The sequence below is a fragment of the Oculina patagonica genome, chromosome 3, assembly GCF_052425735.1.
Source record: "Oculina patagonica isolate OP01 chromosome 3, crgOcupat, whole genome shotgun sequence".
NCBI lineage: Eukaryota > Metazoa > Cnidaria > Anthozoa > Scleractinia > Oculinidae > Oculina > Oculina patagonica.
Window position 1 is genome coordinate 8,274,686 of NC_135760.1, and position 27,926 is coordinate 8,302,611.

At 39.7% G+C, this 27,926-nt stretch overlaps 1 protein-coding gene across 1 annotated transcript; it reads left to right on the forward strand.

Moving 5' to 3' along the window:
* Positions 1-1,011: 1,011 nt before the first annotated feature.
* On the forward strand, positions 1,012-27,525 carry LOC144646383 (uncharacterized). Its single transcript, XM_078505938.1, has 51 exons — positions 1,012-1,686; positions 2,268-2,298; positions 3,011-3,091; positions 3,707-3,790; positions 4,433-4,549; positions 5,881-5,964; positions 6,257-6,352; positions 6,471-6,554; positions 6,701-6,796; positions 6,883-6,972; positions 7,096-7,191; positions 7,291-7,386; positions 7,492-7,578; positions 7,668-7,763; positions 7,879-7,974; positions 8,074-8,157; positions 8,248-8,343; positions 8,724-8,813; positions 8,913-9,002; positions 9,126-9,218; positions 9,343-9,426; positions 9,530-9,625; positions 9,703-9,798; positions 10,006-10,101; positions 10,189-10,284; positions 10,403-10,498; positions 10,604-10,699; positions 11,017-11,115; positions 11,204-11,299; positions 11,397-11,492; positions 11,611-11,694; positions 11,821-11,916; positions 12,050-12,145; positions 12,254-12,337; positions 12,554-12,622; positions 12,744-12,842; positions 13,239-13,334; positions 13,688-13,774; positions 13,895-13,984; positions 14,097-14,180; positions 14,281-14,370; positions 14,476-14,574; positions 15,085-15,180; positions 15,276-15,371; positions 16,402-16,467; positions 19,286-19,630; positions 20,772-21,023; positions 23,227-23,502; positions 24,500-24,775; positions 25,778-25,951; positions 26,552-27,525. The coding sequence occupies exons 1-51, from the start codon at positions 1,084-1,086 to the stop codon at positions 26,962-26,964; spliced, it is 6,309 nt and encodes a 2,102-aa protein (XP_078362064.1). The 5' UTR covers positions 1,012-1,083; the 3' UTR covers positions 26,965-27,525.
* Positions 27,526-27,926: the final 401 nt, after the last annotated feature.

Below are 27,926 nucleotides of genomic sequence, written 5' to 3' on the forward strand. Positions count from 1 at the left end.
ATGAAAATAGACCATGCTTAATTTCCTTCGCTTCCTCGAGTCTGGCCTTCGTCCCCGCTAAGAAGGACAATGGCTGAGCCTTTTCACAGGCAGGTAGTTCTCCAAAAGACACCTATATTTATCTTCACGAGCTGAGATCGAGAGACCCGGGGGGGGGGGGGTGGGTACTCCCATAAATTTCGGATAGGGGTGTGCCGCCAAGGTTCTTAAACCCTGACCCTATTTAAGGATAAAGAAAGCGAAAATTGAAACCCTTTTTAAGGCCCAAAACCGAAAATGACACCCTATTCAAGGGGAGGAGAAGCGTTCCCTGACGACCCAAATAACGGCTAACCGCGCACGGCAAGACACAAATCTTTATAAAATCGCTTTACTAATACCTGAACAAAAAATCCAGTTTTAAGAAACCTATTTTTTCGTTTAGCTGGGCGTTTATTTTAGCTAATAGAATTTAGGTACCCTATCTAAGGATTACACCGGGAACACATTGCCAAAAGGAGCAAAAATGATACCCTATTTAAGGACCGAGAACCTCAAAAACCATACCCTATCGGGCGGCACATACCTATATAGGCCACATATGGGAGTACCCCCTCCCCCCCCACCCCCCCCCCCGGGCGAGAGACTAGGAGCAAGATTTCCACCCGAAGTAACCTTATTTAGCGGAAGACATGCAGTCAGCAGAGTCAAGCATGTGACGAGTGACATCATTGTAACGCGATCACCATCTTAAAAAATTAAATATTTACATTTGATACAGATGATGAGTCAACCATTTACTAGTGTTCTCACCAAAATCCCGGTACTTTTGGCAAATTCCTTAATTTTTGTTTTTTTTTTCGCTAGACGACTGTAGACAGAATTTTACAAACATAAAATAACGGCCACCTTAAATACGATCCTTGCTGCTGTAAGAATTAAGAATTTACGGTTACGTAAAGATTTATACCCGATAACCTTGTTATGTCTTTATTTTGTAACTGAACACCGTTTAATTTATAGCTTTCTGTTTAAAACCAAACAATGCCCCTCAGTGAAAACTAGCTTCAGTTCTGAGGAGAATTTCTCCGCCTCGCTTTTGCCATGAAGAAAGAACTTGGTCACAACGTTTCTCGGACAATCACTGTCCACCACTTCTTCACGATTCTCAATTTTGTTATTCTGTTTATCTCGGTTGCTTGTCTGTCCGTCAATGTGTACATTCTACGCAGGGAAATTGAGAGCGTGAAGGCCGACATTCGTCCCTTGGTGGTGAAGGAGAATGCGAAAAGTACTTCACAGTTGTATGACGATTATTTTGTCAAATCTCGGAAAGTTCGACAGATCGAACCAGGATCACACGAGATGGGGCCAGGACCGCATGAAATGCAGCCAGGAGCTGGCGGAGACAATGCCACTGAGTCTGCCGAGCCGACTGAAGGCGAAATGACACCACATGAAGTTGATCCAGGGGCTGGCAGAGAAAATGCCACTGATTCTATTGAGCCGACGGAAGGCGAAATAACACCACATGGAGTTGATCCAGGGCATGGAGGAGAAAATGCCACTGAGTCTGCTGGGCCGACTGAAGGCGAAATGACACCGCATGGAGTTGATCCAGGGCATGAAGGAGGCGAAACAACAACTGAAGCTCCCCCGGAAGGGCATGGTGCGACAGCCGGTGCAACTAAGCTCAACTGCAGCAAGGTACACATATCCATTCACCCTGATATCGACTTGAAACTGTTTTAAATAGCCTTTTCTTAAATTAAAATGCATCTTCGAAAGGTTTATTAATTTGAGAAATAGAATACTTTGTCAAAGTTTCTTTCAGTCCTAGTTTAAAACATTTATTCGAGAAGTCACTTTTCGGTTACAGATCCGTCTTGTAATGCAGATGTTTGTGTCGCAGATTAATGTTTGTGGAAAAGCTTTGCGATAAACCCGGGATGAACCAACTCAAAGTGCCTCTCAGCTGCGTCAGTCAGTCCCCTTTCCTTACCCCCTCGGCCCTTACAAAGGAGGGAGAGGATCAGTGACATGCTGAATGGTAGTTCATTGAAGTATCACGCTGGAGGAATAATAACCTCTTACGTACACAGAAGTTTTTTTTTTTGTTTTTGTTTTTTTTTTTTCACGTCACGCAATCTTCTCTCCCCAACGCGTGGAGGAAAGATAGCGTGACAAGCCAAAGCTTAAAAGCTACGCTGGAGACTTAACAGTTGTTAAATTCTACTCTTGATTCTCAAGTTCAACTGAATTATTTCTGTGAATGTTATCTTTTTTAGGATGCCCATGGTAACAATATTTGCACCGTAGGTAAGTAAACAGTCACTGGACGCGAATGTGGCTACTGGGCTGCAATATTTTACTTTTTAGTTTTAAAGGAGCTACGTCACGGGGATTTCGCAGATTTTTGGTCTTAGCTGCTCTGAAATTAGTAGTAGGCAACTTCACGCATGAAAAACATTATCTTTGAACATCTAAAGGAAAATATAACCTCAGTTAATTTGCGGATATAAATCATGCTACGGCTATAAATATCGAATTTTTTTTTAAGACGCGCGGAAACAACTTGAAAAGATCCGCTGCCAAAGAGGCTTGTTAACAGTTTCAGTGCTCTAAAATAGCAACTGTTAACAAGAATGCACCATTATTTTTAGGTTTTCTACGACACAAATATATGTTTTGGCTGTTCAAAAACTTGAAATCCTTGATAAAGCGCTGTTGATTATGCGTTATCATCATCAGCAGCTGCAGCTGCAGCAGCAGCTACATCGTCAGCTATTACATCACACGGCATAAAAATATCCAAAAAATAGGCCATTTCCGATACCATTTGCCTCCATTTCAAAACGAGTCTACGTGCGAAACCATTCATATGAAAATGAGTTTGACCTTCAGCCCCATTTTCATGCAAATCAAACTCATTTTTGAATGGTTTCGCACGTAGACTCGTCTTGAAACAGGGGCAAAGGGTAACTCGGAAATGGCCTATTGTCGTTTAGTAATTATTATTTTTACTGTGTAGTTGGTGGAAGTCTTCTGGGAACTCCGGAAGCTCGTCAGGAGATAGAAGAAATGATTGAGTCTTACCTGGACAAAAAAGTTGGTGAGTGAGCTGTCATGTTGGTGAAGTACGTACTGGTTTAAAATGTTCAAAAACTGACTCTGCGTGCGAATACCTTTTCACATCATCATTGTATATTTTTACTTTTTATTCGTGTCTCTTAGGAATTCTTTTTACATATATAGTCGTACCTAATTCATTCATTTTTGACTTGATAATGACATTTAAGCCTGGTTCTCATATTATCGTCCCGGTCGTCTCTGTCGCTTCAAAAAGTTTGCTTGCTCCAATCACCTCAGACTTTGCAAACGACAGAAGCGACAGAGACGATCGGGGCGATCATATGAGAACCAGCCTTAAGCGAAGGTCGAAACGTCGTTGCATTTAAAACTTTTAAATCAAGATGGTTTTAATCTTTTCGATTTTATCGCAATGTTTTTTCATTTAAAATCTATTTAGCTCAACTTTTCAATTGATGCTGTTTTATCCAAGCCATATAATGATTACCTCGACAGAACTCAAGTGGAAAACATTTCAGTCGCTTTGCTTTCCACCCTTGTTTGTGCAAGAGCTAAATTAAAATAACCATCATACGTCGCACAATCCAATTATTTCTCGTGCAATTATTACCATTGAATGCCTTATTTTTGTTTCCAGACCCTCCGGATGGTGGGGTACCGAGCGGGGAAATGAATCAGACTATTCAGCAGTACCTGAAATCATTCGCGCAGGAATCTCTCGGTAAGCCATACAGTGCTGAAAATGTTCGTTGGTTTCTGTTTCATGCATGTGTCTTTAAGTGTTTGTTCATGGTTTTAGCGTGGAAGCCAACGAAATGGTCAAAGAAACAAAAAGTTAGAGCTCAACAGAAGGACTTCGTTTCCACGACCCTCTGTATATTGAGGCAGTAAAGTAAATTTATTTAAGTAGATTTACAAGTGGGTTTTTTCTGTAACGTTCCAATTTCCACCAAGAATTGAGTCGTTCTACAGAGGCTCTTTTTTCATAATATTTAGGTTCCGACTTGCAGTGCCTACGCATGAGACGCGCATTTATTGTTTAACTTGTTTCAATTTGACACAACTGGAGCAAAAAAAATGCGACACATGACGACTTCTTTGTACGTGTGAAAGCAACCATTCGTGTAACTTGAGTCGCAGCAAAAACGCGCGTCAAGTTCTACAGACAACTGCCAGGTGTAGCAGCGCTCTTACTCCTTGAAAAATAACTGTTATAACAGTTAAGCCGGCAGTAAAATATTATTGTCAGAATTAAAAAAAACGCATGCTAACAAGCTCCTTTCGAACATTTTATCAAATGCTTACATGTCAAACCGTGGACAGTTATAATTTTAAGAATAAGTAAATATATTCTTGTTTTCAGGTCCCACTTTTGTACCCGGCGCCTCAGCCCCAGGAGAAAAGACACCTCTGGACACGTACGTGGATGATTCTGTTTCGCGTGCTTTAATAAAGTACTTTGAAGACAAAGGAGACCCCGGTAAGCCGAGAGCAACATTTTGTAGAACTTGTAGCCTATTCACTGGTATCAAATTGTCAACTTTGTTTTTTCGTTTTGATTGAAATGAATTAGGAAACGAGCTACCGCATAAGGTGAGTAAAGGTCCATCAATCCTGGGAAAGATCCCTGCTTTTCGTATATCTGTCTCTTTAACATGAGCGCGCGCTTCCTTTTCTTGTCTTTTCTTTTCTTCCTTTTAGTACAACTGCGAGCCAAATGGTTTTTCAGCAACGCAAAAACAAAAAAACATTTGCAAAAAAAGTGAAAGTTGACGCACATATTGTCATTTTCCTTCTGCATGTTGTCCTACTTTTAAAGGTTTTGCAGCACTATTACCGACGCGCAATTTACTGCCGGAAATAAAATAAAAAAAGAAACTGATTTCAGTTATCCCTCTGACGTCCCACATGCCCTACCTGCGGTTGGAGTTTCATTGAAGCACGTGAATGCACATGAATAAAATGAGTGTTAGAAAGGTGAAAAAAAAACCGAACACATCATGAAAGAAAAATGACTGCATTCATTAATTTAATACATGGATAATACATGGATTGCATGGAAAGCATCAATGTTGCTTGGATGGCATATGATTGCTTAGTTGCAAGAATTGCACCAATTACATGGTTTGCATGAAACGACACATGGTTAAATACACTGCATGATTTAGTTTTAGTTTAGGTATGCCAATGCATGAATAAAGGGCCATAAATTGCATGACTGCATGAGTTACTTGCATGATTTGCATGAACAGCATGTGCATGAATTGCTTAGAAGGCATGCAATGCACGAATGATTAGTTGCACCGATGGAAGAGTTACATAAATTGCATGAATGCATGACTTGCATAAATTGCAAGGTTTACATGAATATCGATGCATAGTTACATAAATTGCATGAATGCATGACTTGCATAAATTGCATGGTTTGTTTGAATATCGATGCATAGTTACATAAATTGCATGAATATATGACTTGCATAAACTGCATGGTTTGCATGAATATCGATGCATAGTTACATAAATTGCATGAATGCATGACTATCGTAAATCCCATGGTTTGCATGAATATCGTTGCATGGTAAATACATTGCCTGATGTACATATATAACGCAAAGTTACGTAAACTTGGCTTAGTCCTCAACGCTCGGCGGGCGCCAAAACTTGTGACTAGCTTATCCCTTGAACAACAGATCCTACAATCTTCGGTAAGTAGAATGGTACGACTTCAGTTTGTGATTATTTTTAAAGGAATTTTCGATATCCTACGCGGTACGACATCCTTTCACGTTTCAGTTATTTTTTTCATTTAAGGTGGACTCAATTTTTCCTCATCAAAACTGCCAGATAATCACACTATCCAGAGTCTTGTAGAGGCTTATGTCGAGAACTATATCGGTGGGTATCCTACGGCATGCCACAGGACCAGACTCGTACCTAGTCGCTTCTCTTGCCTTTTGAGCGGCGCGCAAGGCATCAAGGGAAGGACGAACTTATTTACTTTTTCTATGTCCTTCCCATCAACCTCTTCGAACGTAGCGAAAACGAAAAAATGAGTAACGTCTGGGCACGAGTCTGCCACAGGACTGTGTTTCATGTTAACATTTGAACAGTACACAGTTTCGAAGATTTTGACATCCCTACGCCCGAATATCGTTTTTCTTTAGTTTTTTCCTTTCTTTATTTTAAGATGGACTCAACCTTTCCTCGTCACAGACGCAACAACAGCCGCCTGATAACCGCACCATCCAAAACTTTGTTCAGGCATATGTAGATAAGTATGTAGGTTGGTATACTGTGCATCCCACATTGTGTCCCTTTTTGTTATTGTTTGATCCAATTTATATCTTGTAGCATTTGACATTGTTTTACTTCACTAAATCCGTGTTCTTTTGTCATTCGAGATGAACGCAATTTTTCCTGGCCACAACTACCTGATAATGGGACTATTGCGAGCTTTGTAAAGGATTACGTGGATACTTACGTGGGTGGGTGAGCTGTGGCATGACTCTGTTGTTTGTGTTAGTCTTTGAACAGGTTCATGTTCTTTCATATTTTAATATATATATTAAGAATTATTATTGAGAATACAGTTCTTTTACGTTGATGTCACGTCCGTTTTTTTTCATTCAAGGTGGACTCAATCTTTCCTCGTCACAACCGCTGTCACAGCTACCTTATAACAGCACTATCAGGAACTTTCTAAAGACATACGTTGATAACTTTATGGGTGGGTATACTATAGATATCACACACGACTGTATTGTTTGCGTTTTTCTTCAAAATATTTCAATGTTTCTTTTGCTGGACTTCTAGCTGGACTCAATTTATCCTCGTCACAACCACACCCCTTTGATAACCGCACTATCCAAAACTTTATAAAGGATCATGTACATGATTACGTTGGTTAGTATACTGGAAAACGTCATTTCAATGTCTCGTTTGTGGCAATCATTGTGAAAGTTATTTTGTAAAAAGATTATGACATTGTTTTAAGAGAATTCTATTCATCTTTTATTTGCCCTTTAGGTGGACTTAATATTTCCTCATCACAAACGCAGTCAAGACCACCCAATAACCGTACTATTCAGAACATTATAAAGGATTATGTGGACGAGTATGTAGGTGGGTATACTATGTCAGACCACATAACTATGTCTTTTGTATTAATCACTGAAGTTTATAACATCCGTTTACATTGATACCACTCCTTTTTCATTCAAGATGGACTTAATCTTTCCTCATCACAACCGCAATCACTGCCGCCAGGGAACCAAACTATCCAGAGCTTTCTGGAAGCGTACGTTGATAACTATATGGGTGGGTATACTGTGCGATACCAGACGACTGTGCCCCTTCTTTTAATCTTTAACAAGTGTTATAATTTCCAAGACTTCTTATGTCTTATTTCTTCTTTTCTTTTAGCTGGACGCAATTTGTCCTCATCACAACAGACGCGTGAAAACCAGAGCATCCAAAAGTTTGTAAAGGATTATGTTGACGACTATGTTGGTGGGTAAAATGTGGCATTCCATATGTTCAATGTTCAAAGATCATTCATCTTAATTTTACGTTGATGTCAATCGCTATTTTTATTTAAGGTGGACTCAATCTTTCCTCGACACAAACGCAGCCACAACCGCCTGATAACCGCACTATCCAGAACTTTGTAAAGGATTATGTGGAACAGTATGTTGGTGGGTGTACTGTGGCATGCCACCAAATGAATTGTCAGTGTTAATTCAAATACGTTTATAATTTCAAAGATTACATATCTTTTCGGGTTGATGTCACTCCCTATATTTATTCAAGGTGGACTTAATCTTTCTTCGACACAGCCGCAACCACAGCCAACTGATAACCACACTATCCAAGACTTTGTTAAAGATTATGTTGATGATTATGTTGGTGGGTAAACTGTGGCATGCCATTCACTCTGTTGTTTGTTTTGATCATTAAATAAGATTATGAGTAACACATTGATGTTACTCACTATTTTTATTCAAGGTGGACTTAATCTTTCCTCGACACAACCTCCTGATAACCGCACTATCCAGAACTTTGTGAAGTACTATGTTGACGAGTATGTTGGTGGGTAATTGGTGTAATGCTACCCAGTGAATTGTCTATAATTTTCAAAGATCATACATCTTTTCACGTTGTTTTTTTAATATATTCAAGGTGGACTAAATCTTTCCTCGACACAGCCGCAACCACAGCTTTCAGACAACCGCACTATCCAAAGGTTTCTTGAAGCATACGTTGATAACTATATGGGTGGGTTTACTAACGACTTTATGTGTTGTTCATGATCAATAGGCCATTTCCGAGTCACCCTTTGCCTCTGTTTCAAAACGAGTCTACGTGCGAAACTATTCAAATGAAAATGAATTTGATTTGCATGAAAATGGACCTGTAGGTGAAACTCATTTTCATTTGAATAGTTTATGCACGTAGACTCGTTTTGTGACCGAGGCAAAGGGTAACTCGGAAATGGCCTATTTTATCTTTTCTAAACTTACAACATAAGTCACATGCAAAGCAATTCAGTTTTGGGCATGCTGTCACTTAGCACGCGCTTTGATGTTTGTGTTATTCTTCAACCAGTTTGTATTGGAATTCTAAGATTTCTAATGCCGTCTCTTTCTTGTTTTAAGATGGACTCAATGTTTCCTCTTTACGACCTCAACTGCCTGATAACAGTACTGTCCAGAACTTTTTAGAGGCTTATGTCGATAACTATATAGGTGAGTATACCGTGGACAGCACACGACTGCGCTGTTTATTATTCTTGTGAAAATTATTTTGAGCTCTAAGGCTTCTAACGTCTTATTTTATCTTTTTAGCTGGACTCAATTTTTCCTCGTCACAATCACTTCCACCAAATAACCGCACTATCCAGAACTTTGTGAAGGATTATGTAGACGAATATGTTGGTTGGTACCCTGTGACATGACACGTCATTGCATTGTTTGTGTTAATCATAAAACAAGTTGACATTTTGTAAGATAACTTGATGAAATTCCGTTAATACCACAACTATTTGATTTGCATGGAAGGTGGACTCAATCTGTCCTCGCCGTCACAACCACAACCGTCTGATAACCGAACTATCCAGAACTTTGTAAAGGATTACGTTGACGAATATGTGGGTGGGTATACTGTGCCATTCCGTATAAAGCTAGGCTAAGCATTTTTGTATAAATCATCAAACAAGTTTATGATCTCTAAGGTTATAAAATCCTATAACGTTTATACCACTCTTTTTTGTTCAAGGTGGACTCAACTTTTCCTTGTCACGGCTATCAGATAACCACACCATCGAGAACTTTGTTGAGGCCTACGTAGATAAATACTTAGGTGGGTATACTATGGGACGCCACATAGTTTTGTTGTTTACATGTATGGTATTCTTCGAACAGTTATATTATTTCTAAGATTTTAAATCTCTTTCGCTTTTTAGTTGGACTCAATTTTTCCTCGTCACAAATGCAACAACGACAGCCTGATAACCAGACTATCCTAAACGTTGTAAAGGATTATGTTGATGAATATGTCGGTTAGTATATTGCGGAACGCTATTGACTGTTTTGCTGATTATTGAACAAACTTATGACTTTTTTATTTGCATTTAAGGTGGACTTAATCTTTCTTCATCACAACCATTGCCTCAACCGCCCGATAACCACACCATTCAGAACTTTGTAAAGGATTATTTGGATGAGTATGTAGGTGGGTATACTGCGTCACGTCATATGACTTAGCCTGTTCCAGGCTCTCGGTAGTTGAACGGGAGCGTTTTTCGCTCTCCCATGACTACCGAGTGCCTGGAACAGGCGACACATGACTATGTTTTTTGAATTAATCATGACCTCATAATATCTTAAATAATAAAGTTCTTTTCACGTTGATACGACTCATATTAGTTTTTTTTTTTAGACGGACTAAATCTTTCCTCGTCACAACCGCAACCACAGCTGCCTGATAACAGCACAGTCCTGAGCTTTCTTCAGGCTTATGTTGATAGCTATATGGGTAGGTATACTGGATTTTTTGTGTATTCTTTGAAGAAAATTATAATTGCATGATATATATAATATATCATTTCTTTTCTTTTTTTAGCTGGGCTGAATTTGTCCTTGTTACAACTGCAGCCACAACAGTCTGATAACCGCACTATACAGAACTTTGTAAAGGATTCTGTGGACAAATATGTGGGTGGGTATACTGTATCATGCCATACGACTTTGTGTTTTGTACAAATCATTGAACGAGTTTATTGTTTCTAAGATTATAATATCCATTCCCGTTCATACCATTACTTTTTTTATTTAAGGTGGCCTTAACTTTACCTCATCACAACCGCAAACAAAGTCGTCAGATAACCGCACTGTCCAGGACTTGGTTGAGGCCTACGTAGATAAATACTTGGGTGGGTATACTGTGGGATGCAACATAGTTGTGTTGTATATGCAACTCTGCGAACAGTATTTATTTATTATTTGTTAGATTTTAAATGCCTCTTTCTCTCTTTTAGCTGGACGCAATTTTTCCCTGTCAAAATCACAGATAAGATCGCCTAATAACCGCACTATCCTGAACTTTGTAAAGGATTATGTTGATAAATATGTCAGTAAGTAAACTATAGAACGCCATCTGACTGTATCGGTTTGCTTAAATCCTCGACAAAGTTTACATTTTGTAAGATTATGATATTCTTCTAAGTATATGGCATTTTTTTTTATTTGCATAAAAGGTGCACTCATTTTTTCCTTGTCCAAGCTATAACCATAACCAAAACTTTGTAAAGGACTATGTTGATGAATATGTCGGTTAGAATATTGCGTCATGCCATAACACAGTGTGTTTGTATTTAATCATTGAAAACATTCATAATTTCTTAGTTAATAACATCCCCTCACTCATATACCACTCCTTTGTTTATTCAAGGTGGACTCAATCTTTCCAGGCCACAACAACTGCAACCACAGCCGCCTGATAACCACACACTCCAGAGCTTTCTAGTGGCATATGTCGATAACTATATGGGTCGGTATACTGTATTCTTTGTGTTAATCATTGAATAATTTTATAGTTTCCACGATTTCTTTTGACTCATTTTCTTTCCTTTTTTTAGCTGGTCTCAATCTGTCCTCGTCACAATCGCAACTTCAACCGTATAATAACCTCACTATCGAGAAATATGTGAAGGCTTACGTTGACGAATATTCCGGTGGGTATACTGTGGTGTACCGCGTGATTGAGTTGTTAATATTTTAAACAATAGAGAATTCTTTTAAGTGGATGCCATAGTTTGTTTTGCATTGTAGATAGGATCAACATTTCCACGTCACAGCCGCAATCACAACCGTCTGATAACCGCACTATCCAGAACTTTGTAAAGGATTATGTGGACGAGTATGTGGGTGGGTATACTGTGGCATTTGATATGGCTGTGCACAAATCATTGAACAAGTTTATAGTAACATATTTTTGAGATTATAAAATTACGTTGACGTTGATACAATTCCTTTTGTATTCAAGGTGGACTCAACATTTCCTCGTCACAACCGCCTAATAACCGCACTATTCAGAACTTTGTAAAGGATTATGTTGATGACTATGTCAGTAAGTATATGATAGAACCCCATGTGATTGTATTGTTTCTGTTAATCTTTGACTACACAGTTTACATTTTGTAGGATGATGAGATTCTTTTAAAGATATGCCGCTTATCTTTAATTTGCATTGAAGGTGGACTCAATCTTTCCTCGACACAACCACAAGTACAACCTTCAGATAATCGCACTATCCAGAACTTTGTAAAGGATTATGTGGAAGAGTATGTAGGTCGGTATACCACGGATAGCTACGTATAAGTGTGTTTTTTGTGTTTTTACTATCAAAATACGTGAATATGCTAGTGTGTTTCAAGAATAAGGCATCCTTTAACGTGGATATTTCCGTATATTCCTTATTCAAGGTGAGCTCAATATTACCACGTCACAACCGCAACAACCCCCGCCTGATAACCGCACTATCTTAGATGTTGTAAAGGAATATATAGACCAGTATTTGGGTGGGTATGCTGTGACCATGTTGTTTGTGCCTCATGACTACGTAAACATTTTCTAGTAAGTTTATAACATCTTTCACATAAGTGTCTTTCTCTTTTCTTTCACTTAAGGTGGACTAAATTTGTCCTCGTCACAACCGCTTGATAACCGCACTATCCATAGCATTGTAAAGGCTTATGTAGATACGTATGCAGGTGGGTAAGCTGTGGTATATTAGTGACTCTCTTGAGCAAGGTTATAGCTTTTAAGACTGTAAATTCATTTTAGTATACTATGGCTTGCCAATGGCTGTATTGTTCCCGTTATTTTTGGGCAAGTTTACAGTTGTTTTTTTTTTTAATTTTAAACTCCATTCATATGGATATCCATTTTTTCTCGTTTACACGGTCTCAATATTTCCTTATCTAAAGGACAACCACTGCCGCCCGATAACCGCACTATCCAGAACTTTGTGAAGGATTATGTGGAAAAGTATGTAGGTGGGTATGCCATGGCGTGCAACTGGACATTGTTGTAAGTAATCTTTGAAGAGGCTTTCATTTTCTAAGATTATGACATCTTTATCTTGATGTCTCGATGTCTTGTTATCTTTCTTTTAAGATGGTCTCAATTTTACCTCGGTGCAACTGCAACCACAATCGCCAGCTGATAACCGCACTATCCGGCACTTTGTTAAGTCTTACGTAGAAGAGTATGTAGGTGGGTATGTTCTGACCTTGCTGTTGGTGTTAATTTGTGATGCAGTTTTTACTTTCACTGATTATTACGTAGTCTGAAATTCAGCCGTCCTCTCGTCCTCTCGCCCGCGCCCCTCCGTTGGGGGGTTGGGTCGAGAGGACGGCTGAATTTCAGACTAATTATTACGGCGCTTTCACTTGGGTTCGTCCTTGCTTTTTTTTCATTTAAAACGAACTCAACTATCTAATAATTGCACTATCTAGAGCCTTGTGAAGGTTTATGTAGACAAAAATATCAATACGTAGACGGCAGAGGGTCGTATGTCTGTATTGGTTGTGTTAACCATGGAACAAGTTTATAGTTTCGACGATGTTTCACCAAGATTTGTTTTTTATCCTGGATGCTTTTTCATCTAAGGTGGACTTAACCTCTCCTCATCACAAGCAGAGCTACAGCCGCCTGATAACCGCACTATCCAGAGCTTTGTTAAGGCCTACGTAAACGAACATATCGGTAAGTATGCCGTAGAGAGAAAGGAAGTAGCTTTATTAACCTGTATTGTTTGTGTTAACCTCTGAAAAAGCTTATATCTTCCGTGATAAGAGTCTTTTTACCTGAATGTCGTTTTTCTATTTTAGTTTATGTGGACTAAACGTTTCTTTATCACCCCCCCCCCCCCCCCAACCTCCTGACAACCGCACTATCCAGAACTTCGTAAAGGATTATGTAGACAGCTATGTGGGTGGTTTTTTTTAGAAGTTAAAATTTCTTTGTTATTTGTCTCAGTCTTTGAAGTTTATATTTCGTTAGATTATAACATCCTTGCACTTTTAACCCACCTTTTTTAAACTTTTTTTTCGCTTTAGGTGGAATCAATCTTTCTTTGTCACAACCGCAGCCTGATAACCACATTCTCCAGAACTTTGTAAAGGATTCTGTAGATGAATATATCAGTGAGTACACTTTAAAAGTCCATTGGACTGTTATTGTTTGTTTTTATCGATGAACAACGTTATATTTTCCATAACAATGATAATCTTTCACCTGAACACTTTTTCCTGTCTTCATTTAAGGTGCACTCAACTTTTCTTCGCCGCAACCCCAAGCACCTAATAACCGCACTATCCAGAACTTTGTAAAGGATTATGTCGATGCGTATATAGGTTGGTATACTGTGTAACAGGGCCACATCGGCTATGCTGTTTGTGTGTATATTTTTTTAAGATTGCGATAACCTTTCACACTGGCTGTCTCTTTCCGTTTTTCATATTCAAGGTGGTCTTAATCTTTCCTCGTCACAACCGCCTGAAAATGGCACTATCCAGGACCTTGTTAAGGCTTATGTAGATGAATATATTGGTTAGTATACTGTTCCATACCAGTGACTGTTAACCTCTAGGCAAGCTCATTATTTCAACGATCGTCACATCTTTTCACGCGAATGTTTTTTTTTTTCAAGGAGGACTCAATTTTTCTTCCGCACTACTACAACCGCCCGATAACCGCACTATCCAGAACTTTGTCAAGGATTATGTAGACGAGTATGTGGGTGGGTATACTGTGGCATGCTACTTTACAATATTTTTTTTGTGATCAACTTTGAACAATTTTCATTTCACTGTACGTCTATGTCACTTCTCTTTTTTTGTTTAAGGTGGTCTAAATTTCACCTCGTCGCAACAACGACCGCAACCACCTGATAACCGAACTTCTATCCGGAATTTTGTCAAAGATTATGTAGATGAACAAATCGGTTAGTATAATCTGGAATGTAACGTGGCTGTGTGGTTTGTTTTGACTAGCTTTTGAGAAAAGATAAGTTGTTAAGATATTAAAGGGACTGTGTCACGGTTAAGTATATTTTGCCAGATACTCACTATGAAACGTAATGTTTGCAAAGAAAGTACTTCTATGGATCTAGATGACAAAATCATAGCTTCGACTGCGACCAAATGTGTCTCCCGGGCGTTATAATTTTTAAAAAGTTTTAAGCAAACAAGATATTAACTTTGAAAACTGTTCAGCCCAACAATATTTCAAAACCCGTATCGCAATCCATTTTAATCTTCGTCGCTTTTGGCCATCCATACCTCCTTTTGTATTTGCTGTGTTATTGAAATGTTCCTTCACTGTTTTAAGAAGTTATTATTATATTTCAACGAATTTGATGGTCATTTCCCATGCCTTAATTTAGCTAAAATCCGTGACACAGTCCCTTTAACATCTTTTTAACCTGATGTCACTTTTTTGTTCTTTATTTAAGGTGGACTCAATCTTTCTTTGTCGCAAGCGCAACCACGGCCACCTGATAATCGCACTATTCAGAACTTTGTAAAGAATTACGTAGATAAGTATGTAGGTGGGTATATATACTTTAGCATACCTTAATACTGTGTTATTTGTGTCAATTTTTTACACGATAGTCAATGCTTTTTTTTTTCTTCTGCAATCTAGGTGAACAAAACCTTCCCTCGTCACAAACGCAACTACAGTCGCCTAATAACCGCACTATCCAGCACTTTGTTAAGGCATATGTAGATAAGTATATTGGTGGGTATATAAGGATCAGATGACTGTGCTGTTATTTGTAAATTGTTGATCTCATTTTTCATGAAATATTGTCTTTCCCTGCAGATGTAAAAGGTTACTCGTGCGTTGATACAAATGAGAGCAGTTTTAAATTTAGAGGCTGCACGATACTGTGTTATTGGGCAACAGAAAGACTTCAAAACGCAAACAAGTCTTCTGTTAAAATGTCAGAGATGACCAATTCCAGGGGAAAAGGGGCAAATCAATAGAGAAATATTTTGGAGTATAAGGTTTTTCATATGGGAAAAATACGCTTTAATGGGAGGACTTGCAGCTTTTGCATGTTAATTGACTTTATCTGGCTTCGTGAAAGAAACATGAATAAACTGCATGTATATGTTGCTGGTTAACCTGCATGCATGAATATGATGCATGTTTCATTGCATGTGTGCATGCTTTTGCATGTTATTTGCACGTTTTTTGACTTCATCTGGCTTTATGAAAGAAACATGAACAACTGCATGTGCATGTTGCTGATTTATTTGCATGTTGCATGATGAATATGATGCATGTTTTATTGCATGTGTGCAAGTGTGCATGTCTTTGCATGTTATTTGCATGTTTTGTTGTCTAAATCTGGCTTTATGAAAGAAGCATGAATAACTAGTGCATGTTGCTGGTTAACTTGCATGCATGCTGCATGAAGAATATGATGATGCATGTTTCATTGCATGCGTGCATGCTTTTACATGTTGTTTCATGTTAATTGACTTCATCTGGCCTTATGAAAGAAGCATGAATAAATGCATGTGCGTGTTGCTGGTTTACTTGCATGCTGCATGATGAATATGATGCATGTTTCATTGCAAGTGTGCATGTCTTTGCATGTTATTTGCATGTTTATTGACTTCATCTGGCTTTATGGAAGAAACATGAATAATTGCATGTGCATGTTTGCTGGTTAACTTGCATGTTGCATGGTGAATATAATGCATGTTCCATTGCATGTGTGCATGCTTTTGCATGTTTTTTGTATGTAACCTTTCCTCAGATGGCAGCAATCTGAATGCAAAAATCAACGAGGTGGTTACCTCGCGCCTGAGAAAAACCAGTACAGGTTAGTTTATTCTTCTTTCAGCCGTCAAAATGATCAGCTACGAGAATTTCGAAGTTGTAGTCAGTCTCTGAAAAGAAATTGCGTTTTAAACTCGCTTGTTTGCTTGTTGGGAATAAACTTAACCCGTTTATGATATGTCCTAGCGCCTTTTGCATGCATGTCGCACACCTTAATGTTAAATGCATGTAGCTGTTACGTACTCTATTTTCGTTGACTTACACTGGATTTCCACTGACGCGTAATTCGTGCGTGAAACAATGACAATGTATGAACGACTTGCGCATAGTTAATAGAGGGAAGTGGTTAGGAAGCCTGGCAAAGTTCTTTGTTATATGTTTTTGTTCGCTATTTTGGGGGTTGACCCTGCACAAAACCTGAGAAAATACAATAGGTGGTTACGTGTGTTCATGCAACTAACCAATTGAATCATAGCGATTACGTAATTCATGCATAGTGCATGAGCGCAAAACAAAAGATGTGCAGGGTTGTGGACCTTCCAACATAAATCTTGGCCTCTTTGTTTGCTCCTTTGATGTTTGCCGGGCTTCCTAACCATTTTCCTATATTAACTATGACTTGCGTAAACGTTTACGTATGTCGTTCATACATTGATGACGGTCTCTAATTTTTTTTCACGTACGTAAACGCACGTAAAAAATTAGGCGTCACTGGAAATTACAGTTGAAATCCACCTTTAGAGAAAAATGTATTATCTTTTTAAGACGGAATCCACTAGGAAGTCGAGTAATATTTATTAAAGTTGGACAAAAATCAAGTACCAGAATAATTTAAATCCTATTGCGTTATTTCCTACCCTTAATAAAAGGTAAAGATGTAAGTAATTATCCGTGATAACACCAGCAACAATTTCTTATCAGAGTCTGAGAAAATGAATTTCAAAGTTCACAAGGTATGGGCAAAATCTCACGTGTAGCCATTTTGTAAATTCATTCAGTGGAATTCAGCGGAACTTCAAAATGTGTTTTCGATGTGTGGTGTTGTTAGAAAAGATTTCTTTTGATAAGATATTTGAAGCAGTAACAAAAAAGTTTGCAATAAGGTGGAAATAACTCTGGTACAACAGTTTCTTATCAGAGTCTGAGAAAATGATATTTAAATTTCACAAGCTATGGGCAAAAGCTCACATCTTTTAAGCGATTCAGTGGAATTCAGCGGAACTTCAAAATGTGTTTTCGATGTGTGGTGTTGTTAGAAAAGATTTCTTTCGATAAGATATTTGAAGTAGTAACACAAAAGCTTGCAATCAGGTGTAAATAGTTTTGGTACATAATTTTGTCCAATAACTACTCGAAGTCCTGGCGGATTTCCTCTTAAAACCTGAAAACTTGACGGCGCGCTTCTCAACACTTCTATATCCTTCTTTACTCCAATTGCTGAAATTGGAAATTCACTGCGACAATCATTTATCACTCTCATATTAGCCTGCGAACAGGCTCCCGAGTGGGGTTTTACGCGAGCGAAGCGAGCGGAAGAGCGGGGCCTGAGGGGGAGCCTCCCGCGCCCCCCGTACTCCCCCTCAGGCCCCGCTCTTCCGCTCGCTTTGCTAACTCCACTCGCTTCGCTCGCGTAAAAACCCCACTCGGGAGCCTGTTCGCAGGCTATCTCATATACATCCGCAGTTCATATATGAATCATTTCATATACATTACATCATTTCACTCCTCTCACGGGAAAATATGAACTCACAATTGACCTCGCTTCCAATGTGTGGCTTCAATTAATAGCTCAGTTGGTGGAGCATCGCACCGGTATCGCGGAGGTCACGGGTTCGAATCCCGTTGAAGCCCTGAATTTTTTTCAGGCTTCTTTATTCCAATTGCTTAAATTGGAAATTCACTGCGACGATCATTTATCACTCTCACTTCTATATCCCTTATTACATATGAACACCGAGTTGTATGACGTTGCTCACTCACCGCGAGTCTTCTACAGCGAAATGGTAAGAGCATCTGAATGCTACCCAGTGAGAAGGTCATCGTTTTTACTCCCATTGGGGAATTTAGTGGTGGTTGGAACATCCGATACGATCGGCCGGTCGGGGACGATGAAGTCCCAAGGAGAAATTCGAAAAAATTAACGTATAGGAAAAATACACTGGGAAAGACTTTTAGAACGTCTGTGGAATCCCGTAAAAGCACTGTTATTCGTGTCATGTTTGCATACCATACAAAAAGCGGCATAAAACGGTGCATTACCAACTGTACAACATGATTGTTCAAGGCAGGAAGCTTGCCATGCCAAGCCAAGCTATCCTCTTTTTACTATAAAATCAGTCTGCCTGATCCTTCGTTTAACCAATTTATCCGTGTATCTGCCGCTATTTGTTTTTCACAGGTTTTCAACTTGTTTACTGTGTACGTATAACAATTTTTATCGTAATTAAATGACTGTACCTGAATATCAGCCTTGTCCCTAGGCGTTCTCACGTCCTATTGTCCGTGCGAAGTCTGGGATGGGAACGGGCGTGTCTCAGTGACGTCATGGCTCACAATCGGGTCCAAGTTTTACCGAGCCGAGAACTCTAAGGACTAGGCTGCCTGAATATATGTCTATCAATTGTACAGATTTATGTTTTGTTTTTTTTCAACTTTGATAAGGGTGATTTCCCTTAAAGATTTTTTTCTTACTTTGTATTTGTATTAAAATGAGTATTGTAGGCTTGAGATGGCATGATTTTCAGCTTTTGTCCTGACTCCTTAAGCGTTGCAAAAGGTTTTGGGTTGATTCAATCTATTTTGATGCAAGCACAGACGCCCCCAGAAAAAATCTTGATTTCTAAAATTCTCATTCTTAACAGATGTCAAGGCAATTCCTGGTCCTCCAGGTCCCCAGGGAATTCAGGGCGCTGCCGGTCCCCCTGGTATTCAAGGTCCTATCGGTCCTCCCGGTAATCCGGGGACTTCTGGTCCCGCAGGAGCAGCAGGATCACCCGGCCCCGCAGGGGCTGCAGGTTCTCCGGGCGCTAATGGTATTCCGGGACCTCCCGGCCCACCGGGGACTCGGGGACAGCGCGGCTTACGTGGCCCGCCCGGCCCCCCTGGGAGGCCAGGGACGGCCACAACAGTGACTCGCCCAAAAGTAGAAGAACAAGAGAAAGATCCAAAGGAACCTGTGAAGAAAGCACCGTCGTTTGAAGGATTCTGTAAGTTTTTACACTTTTGTCAAAGCTACTTTTTCCTTTTTCCCATTTTTATTCTAAAGAATGAAATTGGCCAATCAAAGTGAAAAACTGTGCAGTAAGTGGCGGAGTTGTCAAGTTTCACGTCCGCTCTCCGACAATTGTCAAATTCACATCCTTCGCTACTTGCGTTTTGATTGGCCTATTTAAGAAGTTGTCAAAAATAATCAAAAAACTTTGTCGGTACAGTGCAAAGCACAGTAAGGGCCTGTTTACATGATTCCGGAATGACTTTCATTCCGGAACGAAACTCGTTCCGGAATGAAGTTCGTTCTGCATTCACATGACAGAGTCGACCGGCTCAACCTAAAGCGTTTTCACGTACGCGGTTTTCGCGCGAGATCAAAACAAGATGGCGCATGTTTCGCGCAAACATGTTTTTATGCTCATGAATGGCCGTATCTGCAAATTTAACGTGCAATTTCACCATAGAGCTGCTTCTTTGGGCTAAACAGCAAATGCTTTTAAGTTATTTCGCTCTGAATTCAAACTGTGGCCTCCGTATGCGATTTCATCTCGGAACGAAATTCGTTCTGTGTTTACATGATACCAGAATGAAATGTCATTCCAGAACGAAAATTTCATTCCGGAATGAAAACCGGAATGAACTCATTTCGGGATGACTTGACTTTCGTCTCGGTATCATGTAAACAGATACAGAGAAATATGTGGGGATGGAATGAACTCGTTCCGGAATGAAAGTCATTCCGGAATCATGTAAACAGACCCTAAGGGTTGCTTACATTTAGTCTATAATGTGTTTTCGTCATTCAACGGCCTTGGATATATGTAAAAGGCCCGTTTACACAGGCGATTTTTGTCGCGCAACTCACTGCAATTTTTGTCGCGCCGAAGTTGCATAAAGTCTCCTGCGATGTCGCAGCGATGAAAATCGCCATGAAATCACCGCGAGTTTGCACGCGTGTAAACTAGCGGTGATATCGCAGGAGTTTCAAACCTGTTCGAAACTTCATGCAACTTCGGCGCAACAAAAATTGCATTGAGTTGCGCGACGAAAATTGCCTGTGTAAACGGGCCTTTTACATATCCAGGGCCTTTGAAATAAACGATAAAATTGATTCATTCAATTTTTTAATGCTTTCAGCTAAGCCCAACATTACCACCCCGCCTCCGAAATCGTACACAGCCACGAAAGGAGACATGATAGTCCTACAATGCTCAGCTCATGGAACACCGAAACCTGAAATAATCTGGGCGAAAAAGAACAGCGGAAGAGCTGTCATAGGAAGTCACTTCGTCTTAGAAAATGCCCTCCCAGAGGACACTGGGAACTGGACGTGCAGGGCAAGTAACTTCATGGGTACGGACACCGCTGACGTTGAAATCGTCGTCGCAAGTAAGTGCTAAAATGCAAGGTATTAAAGGGACTATGTCACGGAGATTTCGCAGATTTTTGGTCTAAATTGTTCTGAAATTAGTGGAAGGCAACTAAACCCATAAAAAACAATATCTTTAAACATCTAAAGGAAGTTATAATCTTAATTTGCGGAAGAAATCAAGCTAAGGCTACAAATATCGATTTTGTTTGACGATACGCGGAAACAATTTGAAAACGTTTGCCTAACGTTTTCAAATTACAATCCGTTTCCATCCGAGCCATCTGCATCCAATAATGCTAGTTAACAGTTTCAGTGTTTTAATATAGCAATTGTTAATAAAAATGGACTATTATTTCTAGGTTTCATGCGACAAAAATATAAATTTTGGCTGTTAAAAAATCTGGTAAAATCCGTGACATACTCCCTTTAAGGCCTGGCAAAACGAGGATAATTGTTTTCTCGTTTAGCCATGTTTCCATGCCCCCTGAAACACGGAATGTTTCTGCGGTGTAGCCGAAGCAAATTTTGCTTCCTGGAAGCAAAATTGACGCTGGAAACAATGCTTCCCGTTTGGCAAAACTGGGAAACATTTGGAAAACATGTGCGCGCTACAAATGTTTTTGGAAACATGTTTTCTCGTTTTATTAGGCTTTTAGCCAGAATTTACTTGAATTGGAGTTAATCACTGCCAAGTTGACATCTAACATGCCAACAACACTTGAACGAGCAATAGGCTAGGTCGTTAAAAGGGTGAGTAACCTCGTCACAAATAAATCTTTATAGGTCATGCTACACGAAACAATTTTTCTTGCAATTTGCAGCCCAACAATGACGACCATAAAATATTGCAAGTTGCAAAGCGGGTTTTACAGGTTTGCAATTTTTGTACGCAAGTTGCAACGCACCGTCTGGAAATTACCATCTAGAGATGTCATGCAAGCGAAGGACTTGCTCCTATTGGCTCCTTAAACCTTTAAATAAAACTGCTTTGCAAATCGCGACTGTCATGTCGCACCCAGCAACTTCTCTCAGAACGTTACAAAAATAGAAGATAGTTTCCTTGCAACTTGCAACGCAATATTTTGTTGCATTGCAGGTTGCAAAAACGAGGTGTTAAACCGGGAAGTTTTCTGGGTACCTGGCAATGCAATGTTCGTTGCGTTGCAAGTTGAAAGGAAAATTGTCTCGTGTAGCATGGCCCGGCCTTATCTAGGGAGTAGCGTAGTTCGTAGCACTGCAGTTAAAAATGTTTGGGGGGAGATATTTGCTGGGAGATCTTTGCTGGCGTTAAAAATGTTCGGGTTGTAGCCAGGCATGTTAAAAATTCGAATTAATAAGTTGACACTGGCTAAAAATATTGTTTTTGGACGTTTCGGCCACTACTGTTGCCTTTTTCAGCAAGATAAAAATGCAAATGTTCAACGGCGTCCTGTTAAAATATTTAACGAATGTGTGAAAACTAAATGAACTTTCCGAGTGCAACAAAAGTCTCTAGAGCATTCTTAATGAGTCTATAAATTCTTAATGCTATTGTAAACGTTTGGTAGCGCTATGTGTTCGTTTATAGCGTTCCTATCTCGCACAGAATGCCAAGCTTCAAGAATATAGTCGTTGTTTCAACACCGTTGACCTGTCAACAATTTCGACGCACTCCAAATCTATTTGATGGTCGTTAAGCATATGGTGTTTTGCCAACAAAGACTTTTTATCCAATGTTGCGATGGCCTTTGCGTGTTCTTTCATACGTGTTTTAAGCGCGCGTGATGTCTGACCAACATAAACATTGCTGACGTCATTGTTCACATTTTGCCTCATTGGCATACGACTTTGCATAGAGAAGGCATCGTACTATATACAAAGTGACTTCAGATATCTTTAAAAGCTTGTTAAACGTAATTTTCTGCGAAATATTTTAGCATTTTGTGTGCAATATTCAAGGAGATATAAGCATTCAAAAACTGAAAAAATTCTAGGTAGCAAAAGCGCCAATGAGCCCATAGCATTTTTTGTAAAATATCAAGTTTTCAAACCTATGTCACAGAAAAAGTAATTAATACATCGGGCTCAAATTTATAGCGAGGGTTATTGTACCATATACTTTCAATATTTAGAATTGATATTATTGTAGCTCGATTAGAAAGTGAAACGCTTTTGCTTATGAGGCAAATATTGCAACCAAGAATCCCCTATAACTTACTCTCAAACCTCTATCTTCGTTAGCTGAGCCCAAGTTCACCGTAGCACCAGATCCAAAAGTCACGGCCTTCACAGAGCAAGTGACAGAACTAAAATGCATCGTTGAAGGGTTTCCGCCACCGAAGGTAGAATGGCGTCGTCAAGGCAACAAAGAGCTACCCTTTGGCAGACACTACATCCGCAATAACAACCTGTACTTACAGAATCCCATCAAGGAAGATGAAGATATTTACATGTGCCACGCTTCTACTCCAGCTGGCTCTGTTATGGGCGGTACTGAGGTCACCGTACTAACATATGGTAAGTTATTTTGGAGTGGTATTCAATTGCACGCATTTACTTGTGAAAAATAATTCTTTTAAGTGTGAATTAATTCGTGATTGTGACAGTTCAACTTCTGTGAATGTGACGTGGGATTTTCGTATTACATTATGACGTTTCGGACGTTAACAACAAGTCCATTCCTCTTTTAAAGGGACTGTATCGTGGCTGAATTTATTCTATTTTAAATTTTGTCAAATATTTGCCATGAAACGTCATGTCTGCAAATGAAATTACTAAAATGGATCTAAATGAAAAAAATCGTAGTTTCATGTCAACCAGAAACCTCTCCAGGGCATAAGAATTAAAGGTTACAAACAACCGAGTCTAATTTTGAAAATTGTTCAGCCTAAGAGTATTTCAAAAAACTACATCGAAATCCATTTCAATCTTCTCAATTTGTTGCCCATCCGTACCTTCTTTTGTATTTGCTGTATTTCAGCCAATTGGCTGCCATTTTCCGATGCCTAAATGTGACAAAGCTCCTTTAAGAAAGTTAAAGTACAAACAACAGATTGTTTTCAATTGGCTTTAAAGTAGCTCTTCCGAGTTTTTTTTTTTCTGGCCTCAAAGGTAGCCAAAAGTGGATAACATCCTAAAATTCTCTTTTTATAGACAATGTAGAGGCGAAAATGTCAGCAAAATAAAGTTGTTGAATTTTGACTGAGGGACATTTTCAAGCACCAATAAACTAGATTAACAGTACCACACAAAAGTAATGCTATTAAAAATGTTTATTTGAATGGTCATATATTACGTTTTTTCATCCACAGGCTGAAATAAAAAATTCGAACCGCCTCGTAAAGCATAGTTAACAGTACCACATGAAAGCACTGCTCATTATCTTTCATTTGAATGGTCATACACTAGGGTTTCAAGCACAGACATTAAGATGACACCACTTTTCGTGACACAAGCGTTGACTCTGGTAGTGAATCGGTTCGCAGTCATGTTATATATTGCTTTCTTTTTCTAGAGCCTGTTGAAGTAAAAATCGTTCCCCGAAGTCAAGTAACACTGTACGAATTTGATGCACCAGTCCGCGTAAACTGCTCTGCACGAGGCGTGCCTCCGCCAAATATCACGTGGTACAAAGATGGCGTTGCCATGCCAACGAGGACAATCATCATCGGTGATGAAGTTATTGCAGAATTAAACCTGGAACGGCTGCGACCTGACGAGCAGGGAGACTACAAGTGCGTGGGAACAACTGCTGTGAGAAGCGAGCCGTTCTCATACACAACTAAGATTCGTGAGTACAGGCAATTAGGTTAATAGTATACTCTGGGTAGAAAAAGTTTTAACGAGCCTACAGTGGCTCGCAACTGTCAGATCTTATCTCGGTTCTCCATAGCATTAAGCAACTAGGAGTGTCGCTACTCTCCCCTGGATGGGATGCTTGTCCATTGCAGGTTACCCCAAGGCTAATCTCCTTAGAAACTCTCGAGTACCCATTTATACACGTGGGTGAAGAGAGGTACTGTAAGAGGTCTTGCCCAAGAACACAACACAGTGACTCTGGTGAGGAAACCGGCCGCTGGATCAGGTGGCCCCCTGGCGTCCAACGGCGTATAACCGTTAGGCCATCGCTTCTTTTTGTTTTTTGTCCCCCCCACTTATAATCTTGATACCAGGGCGTTTTTTTTTTTCTGCCAGTGTAATCAATTTAATATTATATTCGAAGATTTTTTCATCCAGTTCATGTGCCTGTCTTCACTCTTCTTATACCCATTTTATCTTGACATCAAGACCATATCCCAGCAGCTGGAAACGACTTGAAACTAAACAAGGAGTAATCATAAGATTAAGTAAATACATTCAAATGGCCTTTTCGGTGCTTGCAGGTTGCTGAATGTCAGTTAATAAGGAAAAAGCCTTTTCTAATTGTTAATGGACCTATAGTTTTTATTAGAAAGCTAAGTGAAGATAGGAACCCGATGGCAGATAAGGTGCTTTTTTTGACGGTGGGCCGGGCGGGGGGGTTTTGTTTTGTTTGTTTGTTTGTTTGTTTAAAGAAACTACTTCATGGTTGGAGCATGTTTTGGGTTTTGTTTCGTTTGATCTACCCCCCCCCCCCCCCCCTTTACAAGCTCATCGATCGCAATCGGTCTCAATCTTTTCCTGTTTTAACCATAATTGTTGTTTTTTATTATTATTTTTTCGTGGTGTTTTTCCACCCTAGTTAACCTTTTTTAGGTTTCTGTGCGTTAACAGGTAAACTCGTGATGTGCCCTTGAAATTCTTATCTTTCCAGAGCTCTTAAAGTGTCGTGAACTGGCAGATCCTGTAGACGGGTATAAGGTAACTGACGGTTATAATGTGGTGGGAAGTATCGTCAGGTTTACATGTAATCCCGGATGTATGTTGTATGGATCTTCAGCGAGAGTCTGTGGAAAAGACGGAAAATGGAGCGGAACGCAACCCTATTGTAAGTAATAAGAGAAAACTGTTATTCTATAGCGTAATTTTCTTAAGCTAACTCCTCTCTCTAGTGCCATATTTTTTACAACAAATACATGGTATCGCTAACACTGACACACTAACGCTTTTGACAAAGCTTGTGCAACCAAGGGTAGGTAAGGTAAAGGTCAAGTCTGCGTCGAGCCTAGTGGCCCATACAGGCCGGAGCTTATCCTGGTTTCTATAGCATGAAGCGACTACTTCTACTTCCCGCTGGATGGGATGCTAGTCCATCACAGGGTTACCCCCCCCCCCCCCACCCCACCATCAGCGCGCCGGTACCCATTTATACACCTGAGTGGGATAGAGGCACTATGAGAATACAATGACCCTGGCCAGACTCTAATCCGGACCGCTCGATCCGGAGTCAAGCGCGCTAACCATAAGGCCACCGCGCCTCCCAGTCAACTTAGGATGGAATGGTCAGAAATTGCGCAGATATCAAGCGAATGCTCAATGAAAGAGCCATGATAGGAGAGCAACCTTCCATCCAATCTAATTTCGTGTCATTCACGTTAAATTTGAAACATTAAACGCTACAAATTAACTATGACTTTTCCTTTCGTAGGTTACAATGTTGGAATTGTTGCTTATGAGTGCCAACATTACCGCCTCCTCACGGAACACGACAGAAATTCCAACAGCAGGCAACTGCTCGGCAAATGTGACAAAAATTTGGCGGAGGGCTGGTACCGAATTTCCGGCGCCGCTGGGGTTCAGATGCCCATCGCGTGCCCAGGCCCCGGCAGATGTAACACGCAATATCCCGGCTGGCTGTTCGGCTCACATCCCCATAAGGATGATGGGTGTGTCGAGCGGATGGTTTGTTTTGGTGATTATGTGTCCGGCTGCTGTGAGCACCGCCGGAAAGTACTGGTGCGAAATTGTGGCAAATTCTACGTGTACAAGCTCGGTCCAACTCCCGGATGTAACTTTCGTTACTGCGGAAGAGATGCGCCGAGCAACATGGATGGATGGTGAACTGGGAACTAAAATTTGAACCGTGTATGAATATCGTTATCTTAACTTTATATTTTGGCTTATTTTATTTCCTTTAGTATTTTATTTCCTTGCAGACACAATTTCTTGGGTATTAGTATTAGCATAGGCAGTCAGTGTTGGGGTGTTTTTCGTAGAATTAGTTTACTACTCTCAGAACACTTAAACAATTATTTTCAGGAAAAAAGATTTTCCACAAAATAAATATATTATATTTTTTAAATAAATTTAAACATTAATTTACCTTGATTGCAGGTCAACCTTTCTTTCCAAAATCTGTCCATAGGGTGATCCTCGCATCATTTCCTTATTAGCAGAAATAATCGGAAAAATTGCACTTGGCAAATTTAAAGTTTATAAACGTACTTAAGACTGTGAAATTAAGTTTATTCGACTAGTATGCGAGAAATAAGGGGTACTGTATATTGAACGCCTGGAGGAGATGTTATCCCTAAAGTTAATTTTACCGGTCATTTGTATGGTTGAGTGAATGCATTTTCTAAAACGTTTTAAAAGCATTTTCTCATATTTTTTTCAAAATAATATCGCAATTTCTATTTGTTTTCTTGTACTAGCATCACAAGAAAGGGCCTATTTTAACTCTTCCCGTCCCTCTCCTCCCCCCCCCCCTTCCCCAAGAGCACCCTCTGGAGGCGCCCCTTCATGTTACGGAAGTATCAGCAAACGGCGCAAAAATCAAGAAAATAATATTTCGAGAAACAGAGACGAGGAAGGATGACTCTTATACAAATGACAACAACTAAATAATGCTGAGAGTATCTTTGACATGTTTATTATAATCTTGAAATTTTTGCGTAAGCTTTAGGAAATAATTGATATATTGAAAAGAAAAGCAAAGAAAAGGATGCCACCTAAACTAATGACTACCCCTGGTCACTAATGACTCACTAATCTACAGTTTCTGTCAGTTCATTTGTAATAAG